This window comes from Dipodomys ordii, unplaced genomic scaffold (genome assembly GCF_000151885.1).
Source record: "Dipodomys ordii isolate 6190 unplaced genomic scaffold, Dord_2.0 Scaffold39, whole genome shotgun sequence".
NCBI classification, from domain to species: domain Eukaryota; kingdom Metazoa; phylum Chordata; class Mammalia; order Rodentia; family Heteromyidae; genus Dipodomys; species Dipodomys ordii.
This window is the reverse complement of record NW_012267255.1, coordinates 8,971,947-8,987,590: the sequence shown is the minus strand read 5'-3', so window position 1 is coordinate 8,987,590 and position 15,644 is coordinate 8,971,947. Positions and strand designations below refer to the sequence as shown.

At 42.5% G+C, this 15,644-nt stretch overlaps 1 protein-coding gene across 2 annotated transcripts in view; it reads right to left on the bottom strand.

Moving 5' to 3' along the window:
- Window positions 1-15,644, bottom strand: part of LOC105987164 (Golgi pH regulator B) — a 29,982-nt gene that overhangs the window by 3,390 nt on the left and 10,948 nt on the right. For both annotated transcript variants that reach the window (XM_013018360.1, XM_013018361.1), the window contains 4 exons: window positions 14,503-14,612; window positions 11,836-11,924; window positions 10,791-10,883; window positions 5,372-5,467 (listed from right to left, as the gene is read on the bottom strand). In XM_013018360.1, coding sequence (XP_012873814.1) covers window positions 5,372-5,467; window positions 10,791-10,883; window positions 11,836-11,924; window positions 14,503-14,612 — 388 coding nt within the window. The remainder of the gene's footprint in view (window positions 1-5,371; window positions 5,468-10,790; window positions 10,884-11,835; window positions 11,925-14,502; window positions 14,613-15,644) is intronic.

The window sequence follows — 15,644 nt, the reverse complement described above, 5'->3', positions numbered from 1 at the left end:
CACCACTTTCGGCTTTTTTCTTTTTGCTTATGTGGTGCTGAGGAATCGAACCCAGGGCCTCAGGCATGCAAGGCAAGCACTCTACCACTGAGCCACCTTTCCTACTCAGGCTTGCTTTGAATTGCAGTCCTCGGATATCAGCTTCCTGAGTAGCTCAGATTATAGGCGTGAGCCACAAGTGCTTGGCTTATTGTTTTTATCATTCAAATTTTAAATTATTATTATTAAAGTAATGTACTGAGTGGTTACCAGTTAAATAAGTCAGGTAAAGAGTTCGTTCTTTTTCTTTTTTGCGGGTCCTAGAGCCTGGCCTGCGCTCTGTTCCTGAGCCTCCCTGTACTTAAGGCAAGTGCCCTGCCATTTGAACCACTGTGCCACTTCTGGCTTTTTCTGTTTATCTGGTTCTGAGGAATCCAACGTTCATGCATGCTAGACAAGCACTCTACCACTGAGCCACATTCCCAGCCAAGGGTACATTTCTTTCTGAACAATGTCACCCTTCCTTTGTTGTCTCCTAAGTTTCCCCTGCCACCCCCACCCACAAGTAGAATTCATTTTCAACAGTGTCCAGTGTGTACCACGGCTGCATTTGTTCACCCTTTGTCTCTCCACTTTGGGTCCCCGTTACCCTCCCATAGACAGATAAATGAATAAGACAAAAATAAAAAAAACCCAACCGGCGCTGGTCACTTTTGTCTGTAATCCTAGCTATTCAGGAGGCTGAGATCTGAGGATCACAGTTCAAAGCTACCCGGGCAGAAAAGTCTGTGTGACTCATCTCCAACTAACTGGAAGTGGCGCTGTGGCTCAAGTGGTAGAGCGCTTGCCTTGAGCTGAAGAGCTGAGGGCCAGAGTTCAAGCCCCAAAACCGACAAAAAAAAAAAAAAAAGCAAGAAAAAAAATAATAGGGAAACACATTTCCTGGAGTTTGGTAAGCATTATATGATCAGAGGCTCACAGGCATTGCACCTTTGTGTTCCTCCCCTAAGAGGTTGTATAATTTATCATGTCCTGGTGTCTAGCTTCTGCATATAATAGAAAATGTGCTGTTTGTCTCTTGGCTTACCTCCCTTAACATCTTTGTTCTAGGTTTACCCATTTCCCTGCATTTCCAGTGGTTGTGTAAAATTCCACTGTGTATAATTGCCAGTTTTTTGGATCCACTCATCTTTTGTAGATAAGTTGTTTCCACAACTTGGCTATTGTGAATAGTGCAGCAATGGACATGGATAGGCAAATGTCTCCATGCTATCCCGGCTTGTGATGCTCTGGGTAGATAGATGCCCACGAGTTGTATGGCTGGGTCATATAGATTGTTTAGTTTTTTGAGGACCCTCCAGAGTGGTTGCACTGTAGTTTACAATCCCACTAGCAGTGCGGTAGGCTTCCTTCTCCCCACATCCCTGCCAACATTTGTTGTTCGAATTTATGATGTTGGCCAATCTAACTGGAGCGAGATGGAATCTCAGTTGTCTTGATTTACATTTCCTTTATGGCCAGGGATGAGCATTTCTTTATTTTTTTTTTTTTTGGCATTCTTACCTCTTCTAAGAAGCCTTAGTTCCCTTACCCATTTAGTGATTGGTTTATTAGCTTTAGGAGGGGTTAGTTTCTTGAGCTCCTTCTATACTTTGGATAGTAGGCCTTTGTCTGATGTATTGCTGGTAAAGATCTTCTCCCAGTCTGTCAGCTGTCTTTCTAGTTTAGTAATTATGCTTTGTGCAGAACTTTTTATTCTGATGTAATCCTATTTGTCAAGTCTCTCTCCTAACTGCTGTGCCCCAGGGAATCTTTTTCAGTTTCTGCCTATGCCTTTAAGTTCCAGTGTTTTTACTCCATCTTGCAGTAGTTTCCGTTTCAGGTCTGTCGATGAGATCTTTCATGCTAGATTCTGTCAAAGGCTTTTCTGCATCTATTGGGATGAACAGGTAGTTCTTGTCTTTGGCTATATGATGTATTACTTTTGATTTACATATGTTAAACCAGCCTTGTATCGCTGGGATAAAACCCACTTGGTCACAATGTGTTTTTTTTAAGATTACTTGGTGAATTCTGCTGGCTAGTGTTTTATTGAAGAGCTTGGCATCTGTGTTCATCAGAAAGATGGGTATATAGTTGTCTTTATATTGAAGCCCCAAACTCATGAGTTTGGAATTGATTCTTCAATGTTAATTTCATGGAAAAATTTTGAGGTTCTAGTTTCACCATCAATTGTGACTATCAACTTCACAGGTATACCGGTTTGCTTGGCAACTGTTGTTCAGAGCTTGAATACTATCACTCCAGGCTCTCATGGGCCTTGTTTGTGTAGCAAAATCTGCAGTAATCCTAATCTTTCCATTGTAATCAAGTTCCCTCTTTGATTTTGCTGCATTTTAAAATGAATTCTTTGTTTGTTACAATGATGTGCATCAGTATTTTTTCTCAGATCCTGTCTGCTAGAAGTTCCATATGCCTGTCGGGTGGGTGAGATTCTCTCTCTTGAGACTGGGGAAGTTTTCTGTTATTATTATGCATAGATTTGATCTTTTGGTTGAATCTGCAAATTTTTGAATGTCCCTTGGCATGTTTGCAGTTTTTTTTCCCATGCCTTTGATTTTTTTTCCCTCTAATTCCTCTGCTTTAACCTCAACTCCTTATACCCAGAGCCTTCCATGCTTCCCAGCTTTTTGTTGATCAGTTCTCATGGTATTAATTTCATCTTTCCTTCGTTGAGGTGGGTGATTTCTGTATTCTTGATGTCATCTTGGATGTCCTACATTTTCTTTATCCTTTCTTCCCGTGATTCTTGTTTGTGGGGCTGCCCTTTTGTTAGCCAATCCTCTGATTGTTGCTTTAGTGGTTCTTTTGTTCTCCCTCTCTTCTCTTTCACTCCCATTAGAGTCTTCCTCTGAGTTTTTTGTCAGTTGGCTTGAACTGAAGGCCTGGGTGCTGCCCTGGAGCTCACTTGCTCAAGGCTAGCACTCTATCACTTTGAGCCACTGTTCTACTTCCAGTTGAGTTAACTGGAGATTCATGAGTTAATGAGTTTCATGGGGATTCTCTGCCTGGGCTGGCTTTGAACCGTAATCCTCATATTTCAGCCTCTGAGTAGCTAGGATTACAGGCGTGAGCCATCAGTGCCCGGGCTTGACTTGCTGTTTCTTAAGTGGCATGTTAGTGAATTTTGTGACTTTTCATTGTGATTTCTGCATCTGTGTTCAGGGTTTATATAGCCATTAAGATTAGGTATTAGGGCCATGTGCCAGTGGCTTATGCCTGTAATCCTAGCCGCTCAGGAAGCTGAGATCTGAGGAATATGGTTCAAAGTCCAAAGTGGAGACTCTTATCTTCAACTACCTACCAAAAAGCTGGAAACAGAATTGTGACTCAAGTGATGGAATGCTAGCCTTCAGCAAAAAAAAGAAAACCTTGGGATATTCCCACCCTTAAGACCCGAGTTCAAGCCCAGGACTGATACCACCAAAAAAAAAAAAAAAAAATGGGGAGGAGGAGATTAAGTGGTAAGGAGCTGTGGTTTTCTTTGGGAGCTGTGCTGCTGGTGTTCCCTGGATGGGCAAGGACAGGCTTTGGGCCCAGCTGAGTGCTGCCTGTGGCGCGGAGTCCAAGGGTGTCATATGCCGAGGTACACAGAAGGCTTTTGTGCCCAGTTAAGATGCAAACCACTATGCTGTGGGCTGTGGCAGCATCCAGCACAAGATGTTCAGGCAGGGTGGGCGCAGCCCTCGATGCTGTGGGTGATGGCGTCCTGCGCACACAACATGGATAGCGTGTTAGGGGTTAGTAGGTGCGGATCCCTGGCACTATGGCTGGGTATCCCACACAGGGATGTCTTGGTGGCTTTCGGTGCTGTCTGGGAACAACCTTCAATACTGGCGGAGGGCGAGCACCTGCAGACTTCTGGTCTAGCTGGGCGCAGACTCCCAGGGCTGTGGCACCAGTGATGTCCTTCGCGGAGACATAGGGGCAGGGCTGGGCTTGGGGCAGACCCCAGCTGGGTGCTGGCAGCATCCACCTCGGGAATGCACGCCAAGCTTTCAGAGGCCCTACCGTGTCCATTCCCCAGTGTCAGACGTTGCACCAAAGCCCTTTCCAGGGATTGAGACCCGCCGTGACCCTTTTGGGTGTTAGAGGCCCTGTTGAGACTAGGCCAGGGGTTGGAGGCCCTGCTGGACTCTGTCTAACCATGGCAATCCTGGAGCATGCTGCTTTGCTGCCTCCTCCGGCCGCCAGATTCAGCTTCTGGATCCCAAGTGTGGTGGTGGTGTTTGCTGGTGACATTGTAGCAAGGAAAAAATGGAGGGGAAGAGGAAAAGACAAAAAAGAAGTCAGAATGGCTCTCTGCCTGGAGCCTGGGGCACTGGGTGCCTGCTTTGGTTTCTGTTTTCCCCTTTTAGATGTTTGAATCGCCCTGGTTGGTGCCACTGATTATTTCTAGTTTGTTTGGTGTGGTCATTTGAAGTGCAGGTTGGTGCTAAGAGGCCTCAGTCCTCTGTTTGATCAGAGGGAGCTTCGGTTAATACATTACTACTCTGCAATCTTGATTCCTTGGTTGCTGGTTATTTTAGAGACTGAGTCTCATGGACTTTTCTGCCCAGGTTGTCTTAGAACTGTGATCCCCCAGATTTCTGCTTCTTGAATAGACTAACCTTGTAGATGTGAGCCACTGGCACTCAGCTCTGGTTTTCCCTTTTAAGGGAGGGAAGAGAATGAGGGGAAAGTAAAACATCTGCAGGAGGACTACAGTGGCTATCTCCACTAGAAGACCAAGTCAAATCATGACAGAAACAAGTACAATATATCATGAAAAAAAAATGCCAACAACCCAGCTAATGATATAGCCTTGCTGTTATGTGAAGAAAAGGAATTACTAGGAAATGAGCTCAAGACTGGATGGGTTATCTTTAGTATCTATGAATGAATTCTCTGATCATACAAGTTCAAGGAATTAAAAAAAAAATAACATCGGTAAATTCTAGAAACAGCCAAATTCATTGGAATCCCACAATACCTTTACTCTTAAGCAGTTTGGGGACCCTGTGCTTAATTCAAAAGCATACTTGTGGCTGGGCACTGGTGGCTCCTGCCTGTTGTTCTTGCTACTCAGTAGGCTGTGATCCCAGTTCAAAGTCAGCCTGGGAAGACAAGTAAGAGACTTATATCCCATTAGCCACTGAAAAGCCAGAAGTAGAGCTGTGGCCCAAGCAGTAGAGTGCCAGCCTTGAGCAAAGGAACTAAGGGACAGTGCCCACACCCTGAGTTCAAGCCCCAGTACTGGCAGAAAAAGAAAGAAAAGAAAAAACTTCATGTCAGTTACAACAGATAAAACAGAAAGAAGTATAACAAACCAGGATCTTGACATAATTCTCACATCAAATTGGATTCCCAGGTAATTCACAGTGATTTCAATGCCTCTTGTGACAGGGTCAGTTTTCCCGACTCGATCAAAAACGATATTGATGGTTGCCTGTGGAGACCCAGACCTCACCATTAGAACACCTTGATAATCACTATTTCAAAGTTATTTGAAATGATGAATGAATAATCCTAACAAATCTTAATATACGATAAGGCCAATGTTGTAAAAATGAAACTCTACATTTACTCTATGACATGAGTAGCAAATGAAAAAGTCTCTATCCCAACCTTGTTTTCTGTCAAGAGTCAAAGGGACATTTAACTCTTAATTTACTGGGTGCTGTAAAGCTTACACTCTCACTCTCACAGATGGAGTCAGAGAAAGGTTATAGAAAAATTCCAAGGTTATTTTCTCAATGTTCTATGAGCAAAGACATAGAAATTAAAAAAAAAAAGGGGGAAAGAAAGGCCATGCCTTATAATGCTAGCCACTCAGGAGGGTTGTATTTGAAGCCAGCCAAAAGTAGAGCTGTGGCTCAAGTGGTAGAGTGCCAATCTTGAGCAAAGGGATAGCACCTGGGCCCTCAGTTCAAGCCTCAGTACTGGCAGCAAAAAAAAGGGAAAGAAAGATGGGTCAATTAGAAACCAAAAAGCTACATGGTAGTTTTAAATCTAACAATACCAATAATCACATTAAATGCAAATAGTCTAAGTCCTGGGACAGCAAACTCAGCTGCTGTAGTGTGACAGTAGTCACAGATAATACAGAAATGAATGGGCTTGGCTATGGGTTCTGCCTGGGGACTATAGATTGCTAATCCCTGGCCTAAACAACTCAGTGAAACGGCAGACTGTCAGAGCTGATAAAGAAAAAGGCAAGCCCCAACTACTGTACATGTCATGTACAGTACACTTAAGTATGAAAATACAAATGGGCTGAAAGATACATTATGTTAATGCTAATCAAAAATGGTGGAAAGCTTTCATTAACATTAAATGAAGATTTTTAGAGTAAAAAACACTCTCAGATTTTAGAAGAATCACTTCATACGGATAAAAAGACCATTTCCACAAAGGACACATGATTTAAAATGTTTAGCCAATAATAAAGCTCCAAAATATATAAAGCAAAAATTGACTGGAATACTATCAACTTGACCTAACAATTATAAAGTATTCTAGATGGCAAGAGAACACATTATATTAGAAATACATGAAATTAGAAACATTCTCCTAAGGGGCACAGAGAACATTTCCTATGCTGAGGGCTGGCTATACCCCAGAACAGAGCCACAATAAGATTCAAAAGATTTATCATATCAAATATGGTCCTTGACTATAGGAAATTAAAGATCTATTAGAAGCTGGAGGCATCTCAAATGGTAGAGTGCCAGCTTTAAGCAAGGAAGCTGGGAAGGTACAAGGCCGAATTAGTGGCAAAAAAAAAGTATTTGGAAGATGCTCAGATATTTTAACTGTCTTTTTTTGTTTTGGTACTGGGGATTGAACCCAGGACATTACACTTGCTATGCAAGTCCTTTGACACTGAGCTACATCCCAGCCTAAATTCTTTAATCTATGAATCAGAGAGGAAATTGAGAGGAATTAGAAAAGCATCTTTAAAATGAATGAAACAAATTATAATTTATGAGAAGCAGTTTAGCGTATACAAAAAAATTAGTTAATTGTGCTAGTCCTGGGGACTTGAACTCTTTGGCTTTTTTTGCTTACAGTTGGCACAATACCACTTGAGCTGTAGCTCTAGTCCAGCTTCTTTGCTGGCTAGCTGGAGAGAGTCTCATGGACTTTCTGTTTAGGCCAGCTTTGAACTTTGACCCTCAGATCGCAGCCTCCTCAGTGGTAGCTAAAATTACAGGTATGAACCACCAGTGCTTGGCTTATAAAAAGAAATTTGTAGCTATAAAACACATTTATCAGGAAAGGCCTCCCATCAATGATTTGTTTCTGTAGTAGTAGAAATATAATCCAAAATAAGCAAGAGTAAATAATAAAAAGCTGAGCACAAATCAATAAAATAGGAAGTAGAAAAATAAGACAAGAAGAAACTAAAAGTTGATTCTTTGAAAAGTTCAATAAAAGCAACTAAACCTCTATTTCTAGGTTTTTTTTTCTCATAAGAACAAAAAGAGCCAGGATTGTAATGATGAAATATATAAAATATATAAAGTTTTTTTGTGTGTCGGTTGTACGGTGTGAACTCAGCCTGGGTGCAGTCCCTCAGCTCTTCAACTCAAGGCTAGCTCTAGCACTTGAGCCACAGTGTCACTTCTGGTTTTCTGAGTGGTTTACTGGAGATAAGAGTCTCACAGACTTTCCTGCCCTGGCTGGATTTGAACTATAATCCTCAGATTTCAGCCTCCTGAGTAGCTAGGATTACAGGAGTGAGCCACTGGTGGCTGGCTTATATTAAGATTTTTTAAAAAGGAGAAAAGACATGAATTAACAATAGCAAAATGAGTGAAAGCTGGTGCTAGTGGCTCATGCGTGTAATTCTAGGTACTTTGAAGCTAGTTTGAAGCCAGCAGGGAAAGTCTGTGAGACTTTTATGTCCAATTAACCAAAAAGCTGGAAGTGGATCTATAGCTAAAGTGGTAGAATGCTGACCTTGAGCAAAAAAAGCTCAGGGACAGCGCTGAGGTCCCAAGTTCAAGGCCTAGACACACCCACAAAAAAAAAAGAATGGGAGAGACAGTACTTCATACCCACTAAATAACAAACACAAGGCAAATAATAGCAAGTACTGGTGAGCATGTATGGGAAGAAGTTGGCATGTGGTGGACAGGAATGTGAACTCGTGTCACCACTGTGGAAAATAGCCTAATCACAGTTAATATATGGCACAGCGATTCTACTTTTAGGCATATATGTAAGAGATGAAAACATATTCTTTGAAAAATAGATGCCCCAGTGGTTGTTTATACAGCATTACTGATAATAGCTTGAACAAAGAAACAGCCCAATGTTTATCAAGTAGTAAATGGAGAAACAAAGTATGAAATTATCCATATAATGGGATGGATATTATTTAGCTACCGGGAAAAAAAAAAAACTAACAACAACAAAACCAAAAAACAGTAGCGTTCAGCCATAACAGGGAATGAAATGACCTTACGTGGAAGAAGCTTAATTACAAAGACCACAAATGCCACATTCCACTTACATGAACTGTCTAAATAAGAAACCTAGAGACAGAGATAGTGGCTGCCTACAGCTTGGGGAGAAAAGGCAAAAGAAAAGTCTTACACTCAATAGTGTCCTACACTCATAGTGAGTATAAGATTTTAATAAAAATGTTCAAAAATTGTGGCAATGGTTGTGGTTTGGTTAAAAAAAAAGTTTAAAAACTCTCAGCTGGGTGCGGGTGGCTCTCACCTGTAATCCTAGCTACTCAGAAGGCTGAGATCTGAGGATCGAGGTTTGAAGCTAGCCCGGGCAGGAAAGTCAGGACAGGCATAAAAACAAAAACAAAAACTTCGCACCACACTCCCTGATAGCTCAAGCCCACTGGGACACGTGAAATGAAGAGGACTGACCTCACCAAGTGTCCACAAGGCTATGGGGACCGTCAGGCACCTCAAACCCTGCCAGCAGGAGTGTAAACTCTGCAGTCCCTGGAAAAGAGTTGGGATCTTTCTTCAAAAGCTAACTACATCTTCCTTACATTGTTGATCCCAAGAGAAATAACACACTATATGTAAACAGATTTGTATTTGGAGCAGACCTAACAACCCCACACCGGAAACGACTAGCCACCCTAGGGGAGTGGACAGTCACAGGAAAGAGTACTAGTCACCAGTGGAAAAGGAAAACATGATTGATATACACAATGACACAGAGAAACTTCACTGATCACACTGAGGAAAGAGGATTGTATTTCTACAAAGGGCTACTACTTTTAAGTAGCAGATCAGTTGTTACCTCAGGACAGACATCATGAAGGCACAAGGAAACCTGCAAGTGATGGGTGGCTGTTCTCAATCGGAACCCTGAAGGCGGCTGTTACATGGGTATATGCCCATGTCAGAGCTTAACCAAACTGCACTTTTTTTTGTCAATCATGGGGCCTGAACTCAGGGTCTAGGCACCATCCCTGAGCTTTTCTGCTCAAGGCTAGTGTTCTACCACTTTGAGCCACAGCTCCACTTCTATTTTTTTGGTGGTTAATTGGAGATAAGCATCTCACAGACTTTCCTGCTGGCTTCAAACTATAATTCTCAGATCTCAGCCTCCTGAGTAGCTATGATTACAGGTGTGAGCCACCAGTGCCCAGCCAAATGGCACACTTTAAAATCAGTGCTGTTTACTTTAAAGCAGTTCTGTTCCAATGAAGCATTAATTAAACACGATCAGCTCTCCTAAAGGCTGCATTTCAAGAAAAATCATTTTAGTAGCTAAGTTACTGAAAGACAGGATCTTCATGCAACCTTTCTCACTGAATGAAGCAAGATTTCCCAGCGTCATCTGAGTGGTACTGACTTCAGTTTATTATACTCAAAATCCCCCATTCATCCACAATGATCAAAATTAACAAACAAGCTGACCAAGCTCCTCTTTGTTCAAACCCAGCCCCAATAGGGAAGTCATGAAACTAAAAGTACAATCAGCCTTTTCCATGGCGGCATTGAAATCCATGAATACCTACAGCTGAGTCAGAAGGAAAGACAAACACATGTACATAAAAATGCACAGAAAACCAAAGAGTACAAGATTAAGGGAGAGCCACAAAAGAATAAGAGAGATGAGCGCAGAAAACAAATGTAACTACAGAAACACATGTTTGAGTTTATATTGCATTTAAGTTTTTAGGTACATGGACTATACAAAAGGATGAGGTGCTTCTATTTTGGTATGAAAGTAGGAGCTGAGATTATAGTCACACGTTCTTATCAGTAAGATAGAAAACTGAAATTAACTCATATACCTCATAATATACAGCTCACTAATGACTTCTATGAAGAAACATGGAACTTTCTTTTCTAGGTCTTCTAAAAGGACTAAAGAAAGGGGAAAAAGTGTGAGGCTGGACATGTAAAAGCCCACACTGTCTGTTGACTCAATAAGATCACAAATCAAACACAATGAATGTATCAAGCAAATCCAGTCATTGGTGGCTCATGTTGTCATCCTAGCTACTCAGGAGGTTGAGATCTGAAGATCCTGGTTTGAAGCCAGCCTGGGCAGTACAGGCCATGAAAATCTTACCAACAATTAAGTACCAAAAAAGCTGGAAGTGGAACCGTGCTTCAGGTGGTAGAGGGCTAGCCTTGGGTATAAGAGCGCAAGGACAGCACTCTGGCCCTGAGTTCAAGCTCTAGGACTGACACAAAAAACAAAGAACAACAACAAAACAAAATCTTATCTCTTCCATTTCCAGGGTAATCACCTAACTCTGTTAAAAGCAACATACGTACCATGAAAATTTTCCAAACACAGTAAATAGAGAAAAAGTAACCCAGAAAATTAAAATATTTTCCCTTGAAAGTTTTGGAGTATTCTATTCTCTCCTGTGGAAAAACATAGAAAAACATACAGAAAACATGGTTAGTCTCAACAAATATAAACTTATTTCTTTATCACTGCTAAATCATTGGTCCAGACCAATTTGAAAAACTACATATAATAATAATATTAAAATAGTAGTAATGTTTATCAAATAGTAGTAGCCATCATTTATCAAATGCTTGCAAGCCAGAGACTAGGACAAATATGTTAACATTCATTATCAATGCCAATCTTTTTTTGTATCTGTGCGTGTACTAACGCTTGAACTCAGAACTTGGGTGCTGTCTCTTGGCTTTCTTTCTTTCTTTTTTTTTTGGGTTCGGTCGTGGGGCCTGAACTCTGGGCCTGGGCACTGTCCCTCAGCTCTTCAGCTCAAGGCTAGCGCTCTACCACTGAGCCACCTTCCCAGCCCTGTCTCTTGGCTTTCTGTTCAAGGCTGGCACTCTACTGCTTGAGCCATAGCCCCACTTCTGGCTTTTTGGTGGTTACTTGGGAGAAAAGCATCTCATGGACTTTCTTGCCGAGGCGGCCCTTAGATCTTAGCCTGCTGCTGGGTGGCAGGCTAAGATGAGCCACCAGTGCCGAGCTTGCTCTGGGTCTTTTATAATAGGGTTGGAACATGGCAAAGAGGTACCTATTACTATTGTAATAATACTAATTTATTAGGGAATAAAAAGCACCATAGAAACTGCCATCTTTATTCTGAGTCAACAGGAAATGGTGCATTCCAGCTTCCCAGATGTTGAAAAGCCTCTTCTGGCTAGTGTTTGGATAGTGTTAAGGATTTTGCCGGGGACAGGCATGATTTCATACAAAGAAGCCCTTCATTGCTAATGCTTCACAGCTTGCTATGCAGCTGCAGGCTGTCTGTTTCATGCATTGTTTGGTCATAGAGCAACTGGTAAAACCACTCAGTGGTGTTCTTTCTTCAATCCTAAAACCACAGTTCTGTACCTTTGTGGCATGGAGATCAGCTGTTTCCAGAAAAAGCTGCCTGCTTAGTTCTTCCAAAGAATCTACTTCCTGTTGGATTTGCATAAGATCTGGCACAAAATGAGCATTAAGGTCTAAATCACACAGAAGTTTAAAAACAGCAATGAAGAAAGCATTTGCTTTTGGTTTCTTCTCCATAGCCGATCCCAGGCACTGCCTGTGTTTCCATTTCCTATCCCAGAGCTATTTTCCTACTGACACAAAACCAAATACCTGCTTATGCAGTTTCTTCCAGTTCCGGTATCTAGGAGAGATGGTTTTGCTCTGTTCATTTATAAATCAAATGCAATCTTAGTGGTTGTATAATAATATTTTTGTCCTGGTACTGGGGCTTGAACACTATCTTTTAGTTTTTCATTCGAGGGTAGTGCTCTACCACTTGAGCCACAACTCTACTTCCAGTTTTGTGGCGGTTAGTTGGAGGGAAGAGTTTTTTGGCTGGGCTGGATTTAAATTACAATCCTCAACTCTCACCTCCTCAGTAGCTAGGATTACAGGTGTGAGTCACCAACACCTAGCAATTGTATAATATTACCTCTAACAAGGCATAGTTTTCTTCTACATTATTTAAATAAATCCAATGTGTGCCAAAGGGCCTATTAATGACTTCCAACACAGCTGGGGTTTGTGATCGTTACTTTCCTCTTTAGAAATATTAACTTAATCTTATTCTAATAATTTCATGAGAAAGGTGTTAGCCATTTTGCAGATAAGGGAAGCTAAGCTCAGAGAGTAAAAAACTTGCTGTAAATCAAACAGCTACCAAGAAGACACAAAGGGAGCTCTCTGCCTTATCCAAGGCCTATGCTGGTTTCTAAGGAGTGAGTGAGAGAGGGGGGCTGGGAAGGTGGCTCAGTGGTAGAGTGTTTGCCTTGCATGAACGAGGCCCTGGGTTTGATTCCTCAGCACCACATAAGCAGAAAAAGCCAGAAGTGGTGCTGTGGCTCAAGTGGCAGAGTGCTAGCATTGAGCTGAAGAGCTAAGGGACAGTGCCCAGGCCCAGAGTTCAGGCCCCACGACCAAAAAAAAAAAGTGAGTGTACACTGGTGGTATGTTCCTCATTTAGGAAACGAGCTTTGAAAGTATCATCTTGGTATGTCTCAAACACTGTGTGGGTGTGTGCGAGAGCACATGCTGGTTCTGGGGCTTGAACTCTGGGACTTGGCACTTTCCTTGATCTTCTTTTGTTCAAGACTAATGCTCAGTTGGGTGCTAGTGGCTCACACCTGTAATCCTAGCTACTCAGGAGGCTAAGATCTGAGGATCGAGGTTCAAAGCCAGCCCGGGCAGCAAAGTCCGTGAAACTCTTATCTCCAATAAACCACCGGAAAATTGGAAGTGGTGCTGTAGCTCAAGTAGTAGAGTGCTAGCCTTGAGCTGAAGAGCTGAGTGACAGTGCTCAGGCCCAGAGTTCAAACCCCATGACCGACAAAAAAAAAAAGAAAAAGAAAAAAAAAAGACTAGTGCTCTACCACTTGAGCCACAGCTCTACTTTCAGCTTTTTCTTTGATTCACTAGAGATAAGAGTCTCATGGACTTCCTTGCTCCGGCTGGCTTCAAATCACAATCTCCAGATCTCCTTTTGAGTATCTAAGATTACAGGAGTGAGCTGCTCACACCCAGCAAAACACGTTTTTTTTTAAGGGGGGGTGAGGTGGGGTGGGGTGGGAGCTGGGACTTCGGCTCAGGGCTTGGGCATTGTCCCTTAGCTTTTTCACTCAAATCTAGTGTTCTATCACTTGAGCCACAGCTATATATCTAGTCTTTTGCTGGTTAATTGGAAGCAAGAGCCTCATGGGCTTTTTTTTTTTTTTTTTTTTTGACTGAGCTTGTTTTAAACATCAGTCCTCAGATTTCAGCCTCCTGCATGGCTAGGATTACAACATGAGCTATCTGTATCTAGCCCACCTTGATTTTTTAAAATAAAATAATTTACTGAAGCAGACTCAATGCACACTGTGTAAAAATTGAATTATGTAACTATAAACTAACGCATGCAACCGAAATCCCTTTGGATAACTACTTAATAATAATGATTAAAAAGTCAAAGAAGGGCTGGGAAGGTGGCTCAGTGGTAGAGTGCTTGCCTTGCATGCATGAGGCCCTGGGTTCAATTCCTCAACAACACATAAGCAGAAAAAACTGCAAGTGGCACTGTAGCCTTGAGCTGAAGAGCTGAGGGACAGCGCCCAGGCCCAGAGTTCAGGCCCCACGACCGGACCCAAAAAAAAAAAAAAAAGTCAAAGAATACTGATGACTTTACAAATGGGCCATCCCCTAAACAAGCTACCCGTTTAAGAGATCCACGATGTTTTGTGTTTTACCAGAGTTGGGAAATACAATACAAGCAGTGGAAAAGAGCAGCAGCGACCACAGTTCTGTTCCTTGCTTTGCCGCAAACCACTCTGTGGCATCATCTCTCTGGTCTATTCTCTTGTGAAAAATGGAAAGACTGCCTTTTTTAGGAGCAAAGGCTATGACTTCATGGTCTTGTGTGGGTATTGGTAAGATGACTCTGGACACATTAGACTTCCTGAGCATAGCTCTGGCCAGTGTGGATTCAGACACAGTCAGCACCCTGACAAGAGCTTCTGCCCTGGGTCCAGGGTAGAGAGAGATAAAGGATACTTTCGCTTCCTGAAGCTGAAGTTGTAACACTCTTTATCATTTCCCAGAAGCCTGAGGGCTTGTTGTGCACCTCCCCCTTCAGGAACATGGTTCTCCGGGCCACGGCCATCCTGAAAGAAAACACAAATCTCAGCAAGGCAGTACAACGGGAACTTCCTGCCTGGGCTCAGTCACTTCCAGCCTCCACCACAGTCCGCCCAGCTGTGGCGCAGGTCTGCAGGTCCCACTTTCCTAGTACTTAGGAGGGTACGCTTCCAGAAGCAACATGGTCTAGGCTGAGGAGCGAAGAATTTGGTGTAGGCCATCAACTTGAGGACTGGCTCTATTCCATACAAGCCAGGAGGCCTAGAGTTCTACTCCCATATCTCTGCATGTCTACAACAATGAGACTACTGTTAACATTACAACACATAATTATATTAATAGTTACAGGTGGCATTTAAGCAAAGAATAAAATAGCTTATTCACCTATAGAACCATGTGCAATGCCAGGTGCTGGTGGCTCATACCTGCAATCCTACTCTGGAGGCTGAGATTTGAGCTGGGGCAGGAAAGTCCACGAGACATGGTATCTCCAATTATAAAGACTCAAAACAAGCAGAAATGGAGCTGTGGCTTAAGTGCTGGAGTGCTACCATTGAGGGAAAAAGCAAAGGGATAATGCCCAGGCTCCGAGTTCAAGTTCTAATACTATCATACACCACCCCCTTCTCCCACCCCACAGACACAAAAGAAATTTTATGCAGTATTTCTATCACACACTCGTTTGTATGGGACAGTGTTCTTGTGTGGCATCTCACTGTGGCCCTCTACTGTTAAGTACTAGTCACTACTTCTCAAGGATGAGAATTTTGAAAAAATAGATTGGACTAGGTGAGAAGGAAGGATGCTAATGAATCCCAGGAGCCAGTGCTGTCATGTTTGCTGCCTCTGGAGCCATAAGATCACTGGGAGACTGCTAATTAAGTCAAGTTAGTAGGTTGGTCCTCTCAAGTTAATAAATAAGATGGAGGGCTGGGGATGTGGCTTAGTGGTAGAGTGCTAGCCTAGCATGCATGAAGCCCTGGGTTCGATTCCTTAGTACTACATAAACAGAAAAAGCCGGAAGTGGCACTACTGTGGCTCGGGGACAGTGCCCAGGC